Source organism: Vigna unguiculata, chromosome 5 (assembly GCF_004118075.2).
Source record: "Vigna unguiculata cultivar IT97K-499-35 chromosome 5, ASM411807v1, whole genome shotgun sequence".
Classification (NCBI taxonomy): Eukaryota; Viridiplantae; Streptophyta; class Magnoliopsida; order Fabales; family Fabaceae; genus Vigna; species Vigna unguiculata.
Genome location: NC_040283.1, coordinates 31,889,759 through 31,896,715, shown reverse-complemented (window position 1 = coordinate 31,896,715; position 6,957 = coordinate 31,889,759). Strand labels below are relative to the sequence as shown.

The window sequence follows — 6,957 nt, the reverse complement described above, 5'->3', positions numbered from 1 at the left end:
ACAGATGTGGATGTGATTTTCTCATGTCCTCCTCTAACTCCCACGTCGAGACCCGTCCTCCGATCCCATATGACTTTAACAAGACTGACGGTCTTTCCACGGCGTTCCTCAACCTTGCTATCCTCAAGAGCGATGGGTGGCACTTCCACGGTGAGGTCTTCCTTGATCTGTATATCTTCGGCTTCTAACATATGAGCTGGGTCAAACACGTACTTCCTCAGTTGTGAGACATGGAACACTGGGTGAAGGTTTGCCAACTGCGGGGGTAAAGCTATCTCATAAGCCACCGGCCTAATCCTCCTCGTGATCTGATACGAACCGAGGAATTTAGGAGAAAGTTTCCTTGAGCGGAGAGCCCTTCCCACACCGGTGGTTCGGGTCACCCTCAAGAACACATGATCGCCGGCTGCGAATTCCAAGGGCCTCCTCCTACGGTCTGCATAGGCCTTCTGCCTACTCTGAGAAGCCTGCATTATGTTCCTCACCATCCTCACTTTCTCAATGGTCTGCTCTAACAATTCGGGTTCCACCAACACTGCCTCTCCATCCTGATACCAACAGAGAGGAGTCCTACACCTCCTGCCATAGAGAGCCTCGTATGGCGTCATGCCGATGCTCGCATGAAAGCTGTTGTTGTAGGTAAACTCAATCAAGGGCAACACCTCATCCCAAGCCCCCAGGTGGTCTAATATGCAGGTTCTCAACAAATCCTCTAACGACTGGATCGTCCTCTCAGACTGGCCATCGATCTGAGGGTGATAAGCTGAAATTATGGTGAGCTTGCTACCCATCGCACCCTGTAGTGTTTGCCAAAGCCGAGACGTGAACCGTGGGTCTCCGTCGGAAACTATACTCGAAGGCACCCCATGAAGCCTCACTATCTCTTTAATATACAACTGGGCCAACTTGGCCATTGACATTCTCAAGTTCATCGCCAAGAAGTGGGCACTTTTAGTCAACCGATCCACTATCACCCAGATGGTGTCATGTCCTCTAAAAGTCCGTGGAAGATGTGTCACAAAGTCCATGGAGATGTCGTCCCATTTCCACACGGGTATCTCCAAAGGCTGTAGAATTCCCCCGGGTCTCTGGTGTTCCACCTTCGCCTTCTGACAAGTCAGACAGGCCGATACAAACTGTGCCACATCCTTCTTCATTCCCTACCACCAGAAGTTTTCCTTGAGATCCTGGTAGTCATGCCAGGATGCAGACTAAGACGACTTTTGTGTCCTTCCTCAAGGATCAACTTCTTCGCCTCTGCATCATTAGGTACACAGATTCTGCCCTGAAACCTCAGTATACCATCATCACCCATGACAAAGTCTCTAACCTCGTCTGACCCCAGTTGTTCTCTAACTTTGTCCAAACTGGCGTCCAACAACTGCCTTTCCCTGATTGAGTCCAAGAAGTCACTAGATATAGTAAGAGTACTACACCTAATGGACTCATACCCCAACTCCACCTGTAGCCTCATGTCTCTGAACTTCTCTAGTAGTTCCACCTCCTTAATCATGAGGTGTGTCATATGTACAGTCTTCCTGCTCAGGGCGTCTGCTACCACATTTGCCTTCCCTGGATGATATAGGAGCTCGAAGTCGTAGTCCTTCAAGAATTCCATCCATCTTCTCTGCCTCATGTTCAGCTCCTTTTGGTCAAACAAATACTTGAGACTCTTATGATCGCTGAATACACAGAATTGAGCACCATAAAGATAATGCCTCCAAATCTTCAAGGCGAACACTATGGCTGCTAACTCTAGGTCATGAGTGGGATAGTTTCTCTCATGAACCTTAAGTTGCTTTGAAGCATAGGCTACTGCTTTCTTCTCTTGCATTAACACACAACCAAGCCCGAGATGAGACGCGTCGTAGTAGACTTCAAACAGTTTCCCCACGTTTGGAATCACCAATATCGGAGCACTCGTCAACCTTCTCTTTAGTTCTTGAAAGCTCTCCTCACACTTGTCCGTCCAAGTGAAAGGTTGGTCCTTCCGGGTAAGCAAGGTCAGAGGTACCACTATCTTGGAGAATTCCTCTACGAATCTCCTATAGTAGCCCGATAACCCCACAAAGCTCCTGATCTCTGTGGCTGACTTAGGACTCTCCCATTTTACCACTGCCTCGACCTTTGATGGGTCTACTACAATCCCCTGGGCGGATATCACATGCCCCAAAAACTGAACTTCCCCATCTAGAACTCGCACTTGGATAACTTGGCGTACAATTATTTCTCTCTCAAAACACCAAGCACTAACCTCAAGTGTTCTGCATGCTCTTCCTGAGTCCTAGAGTAGATAAGGATGTCGTCTATGAAGACTACAACAAACTTATCTAGGAAAGGTCGGAAGATCCTATTCATGTAATCCATGAACACCGCTGGAGCGTTAGTCACACCAAAAGACATAACCACATACTCGTAATGGCCATATCTGGACCTGAAGGCCGTCTTCTGTACATCATCAGCCTTTACCAAAATCTGGTGGTAACCTGATCCCAAATCTATCTTCGAGAACACTGCCCGTGCAGTTGATCCATTAGGTCATCAATTCTAGGAAGAGGATACTTATTTTTTATCGTCATCTTGTTCAGTTTCCTGTAATCCACACACAAGCGTGAACTCCCATCCTTCTTCTTCACCAACAAGACTGGTGCTCCCCAAGGCGAAGTGCTGGGTCGGATGAACTGTTTCTCCATGAGCTCTTCTATCTATTTCTTGAGTTCTACCAACTCTGCCGGAGCCATGTGGTACGGGGCCATCGAGACCGGACCTGTTCCTAGAACTAGATCAATAGAGAATTCCACCTCTCTGCTGGGAGGCAACCCTGGTACCTCATCCGGAAATACGTCTTCAAACTCGTGCACTACCGGTATAACTGATGTTCTCTCTCCCTCTCCCACCTCCATACGGGAAAAGATTATGAAGCACTGCGCACCACTCTAAATCTCTCGTCACACCCCTTGAGTGTAACACCCCAACTAAAATTCGGTGCTACTAGATGTTCTTTACTTGTCTAATGTATCATTTACTTATGTAAGAAAAATTTATTTGTATTCAATTAATAAATACCAAACAAAAAAATAATAATAATACATCACTCGAATGTATCATCTGTTAGACATACATGATATTTATGCGAATAAAATGTTAACATACATATAAGTGTTTGTAACAGATGTTTGTTTATACTTTTACAACCAACTAAAGGTACTTTTAGTTTGAAATACATCACAAACAAGTTACACCATATCAGTTGTAGCTTTAACATAATCCAAGGTTACAAGAAAAGTTAGGCTAAACAATCTCATTGTTACATGTTAGGTCTCCAATTTCTTCCTCTGAAAAATAAAGAAAGTAAGGGTGAGTCTTTCCCTTAACTCCAAAACTTCATCATAACATTTCAAAGTATGGTCATTTGAATAAACTTTCAATTGAATGAAACATTTTCACAAAAGTTTAAATCTCCATAATGTCATAACTAACCATGCCAAAAATATCAAAATCAAATTAATCAATAAAATAATCATTTCCGTATGTTTTAAATTTAGGATATCAAAATCCTCATTATCAATCTTTTAATAATCATATTTGTATAATTTCGAGTTTCAACTCATCAGTATATTCATCTCATATTCTTTCTTTATATACTTTGGGTCCCAAACGCTGCCATTAGACTTTTCCGAATCATAATGGTCTTACGCCAATATGGATAGTGCCAGCAGGCTAAACGTTCTCACGGATACAACGTGTACGTTATTCCACCTTCCTGGTCTTAAAGTATAGTCAAGAGGACGGTCGAGAATAGAGTGTGAGGCCTGTGAATTTTCGAATACCCGGCTAATTGTATACGTCAATCCAGGGTATCTATATCACCACCCTCCATTCTCCTAGGTCTATCAGACCTTTCTCTGGACTCTATACCCAGTGTATCTCTGTACTATCCATACAGTCCTTTTTATTCTTTATTTTTGTACTTTAATTTACAATCATCCTTTCGCATTATCTTTATAATTCTTGAGACTTTCACAAAATTTTGGCAGCATAACAACTGCGTTTTTAATTTGTCACAATTTTCAAAATAGCAAAAACAACCAAGTTAAAAAGAATTTAAAATAAACAACCAAGCATAAATCATTCTTTCACAATAACTTTACAGAAAATTAATCAAAACAGTAATCATAATTAAAACATAATTTTCGTATAAAATTTTATAAGTAAAATAGCAAACTTGTTTTATTTGTAACTTTTTGTGTAAAACTCCAAATAAGATGATTCTTAAACCTAACCCCAGGTTTTCATACCCAAGGAATCCATTTTCAACTCAAAATTTCAAGATAGTGTATAAAAATTTCAGAATCAAGAAGATAGATTGTATACTTAAAGAAAACTTGCTAAGATAAAGACTTAGAGATTTGAGATAGACCCCCCATACCTTGAAGATGCTAAATATACTCTAAGATGAAAATGAAGACCTCAAGATTCTGGATTTCCCTCTCCAACTTCAATTTTTTTCACAAGAGTTTATACCTTTCCTTCTCTATTGTTTTGGATTTTGTGAAGAAGATGTGTAAAGTGAAGTCCTATTTATAGGAAAAATCTTGGACAAAGGGATAAGGATGTATTGATGGTAAATTTATGAGATTCCTTAGTGAGGATAAGTTTATTTTGACCATAGAGAGAAGCTTGGTCGAAATTCCCATTGTAGGAGACTTCATGGTAGTTGCAAGAAGACTTGTTGACTTTCTAGAAGACTTGTTTTCACTCCAAAGTGTAAAATTCATATCTCTTAACACAAAACTCTATTTGTAAATCCCAACGGTGAAACTAAATACCTATGTCTCTAGAATCGGTCAAACAAATTGGAGCTCAATCCAACGGTTGATAAAACTGGAATCAAATTTTTACTAAAATAACCCAAAACAGGACGTAACTGACACTAGTCCAAACTGTAAAACTTATCTTTCTCACCACAGAGATCTAAATACAAATCCAAACGGTCAAACTTTAGTGCTATGTCTTAATAACTCTGTATAAAAATTTTATCTTGATCCAACGGCTAACGAAGCGGGAATAAAATATTTACCAAGGTAACTCAGAACTGGACAGCAGCTGGAGACCTTACGTTTACACTAAAGTGCGGAAGTAACTGCTCCTTGCATACACCTCCAATTTAAAATCTCACCGTTCATATTGAAGAACTATATTTTAAGAATGCTCTATAAAAATGTCAACCTAATCCAATGGTTAATGAAGTCTTAATCAATATTTTACTTACACAACTCAAAATAAGAAGTAGTTAGCACCCAAAAGATAACATCTTTTACATTGTATAAAGCCCTTTGTCAATTTACTTATGAAATCATAAAATTACTTCATACTATATATTTAAACAAGAAAATTAAATATAATTAATATAAAATAGAGGGTGTTACATTGAGGAGACACCAACTCAGGCTCCTCTGCGTCGGGAAAAAGCAGCTTCTTCTCTCGACAATCTATCAGAATGCGATTGGCAGAGAGCCAATCCATTCCTAAGATCACCTCCAATTCCTGTAGAGGCAGACAAATTAGATTTACCTTGTACCTACGTCCCTCCACCTCCACTAGGCACCTAGAACATAAGGACGACGTCCTGACCAGACCCGATGCCAGGGTAGATACTGCAAGTTCACACTGCAGCTCGCGCACCGGCAAACCCAAACGCTCCACACAAGCAATTGACACAAAGGAGTGTGTCGCTTCAGAATCATACAGTACACACAAAGATTCACCCGTTATCATGCATCGACCCATAACAAGATTACCTGAGCCTGCAGCCTCTGCTCCGGTCATGGCATATACCCTGCCTGTCGCCTGAGGCCGGTTGCCCCTATCTCTCTGCTGGTGCTGGTGAGGGGTCTGAACTGGAGGGCGTGCTGCTGCCCTAGCAAAGGTGGGACAATCCTTCCCAAAGTGGCCCTCCTTGCCACAGTTGTTGCATCTGCGGTAGCCTTCCATGCGTGGGCAAGCGCTCCTCAGGTGAGGACCTCCACATATATAGCACTGGACTTGACCCTGCTGAGGGGGAAGAGCCCTAGACCCCTAGTGCTGATGGTGAGGTCTGTCGTATGGTCTCCTCCTCTCGTCATGTATGGGCTTGAACCCAGATGGTTCACCAATCCTATGAGGCTGTTGAGGCCGCTGACCCTCTACCTCATTCTTCATCTTCTCCATTACCCTAGCCTTATCCACCAGAGCAGCAAAATCCTTTATGGACAAGGGTGTGATGAAGGCATGACCACCTCCTTAGAAGCTCCATCAAGAAGGATCACTAGAAGCATGTCTAGAGGGGAGTCTTCTATTCCATCACCTTTATCTTTGTTTTGCATTACTTTAGTTGGAATTCCCTAAGTTGGTTTCTAGTTGATTTATTTTGGTTGACTTGTTGACTTTGATCCAAAGTTGACCTTTGACCAAGATTAGATTAACTTAAACCAACATGCTAATCCTTGTTTGTCTTGTTTTGTAGGTAATTAAGAGAAAGTAGAGCATGGCTAGGTGGCACTTGGTGATTGGAGCACTTAGATGAAGTGGAAGAGAGAGGAAAGCAAAAAGCATAAAGCAAAAGCAAAAGTAGACATGTACCTTGTCTCCTTTTGCCTTTGTGGTTTATGCCTTAGAAGGTCACTTGGTCTCCTTCCTCTTTTGGCCTAGAATCCTCATGGGAATGCCTCCACCAATCATCTTCCTTCACTTGGCCAAGACTCACTCTCACATTAGGTTTAGGGTTTGCTAGTTAATCCTTTTTCATGTTTTTGTATTTGCTAAAGGACCCCTATGAACTCCTATTTAAAGGGTACTCCTTGTCTTGTAAAAGGGTTGATCATTTTGTTTCTAAACTATTGTGTTTCAACCTTTAAATTTTCGTGAGCTCTCCTTCCTAGAAGTGAACTCACCTTTGCCTTATCTTGCTTGCAAGTG

At 41.7% G+C, this 6,957-nt stretch overlaps 1 protein-coding gene across 1 annotated transcript; it reads right to left on the bottom strand.

Annotated features, from left to right (window-relative positions):
* Positions 1–4,933: 4,933 nt before the first annotated feature.
* LOC114184613 lies at positions 4,934–5,994 on the bottom strand. Its single transcript, XM_028071931.1, has 3 exons — positions 5,586–5,994; positions 5,430–5,492; positions 4,934–4,974 (listed from the first exon to the last, which is right to left on the bottom strand). Exons 1-3 carry the CDS (start codon positions 5,992–5,994, stop codon positions 4,934–4,936), a joined length of 513 nt encoding a protein of 170 aa, XP_027927732.1.
* Between the last annotated feature and the right edge of the window lie 963 nt (positions 5,995–6,957).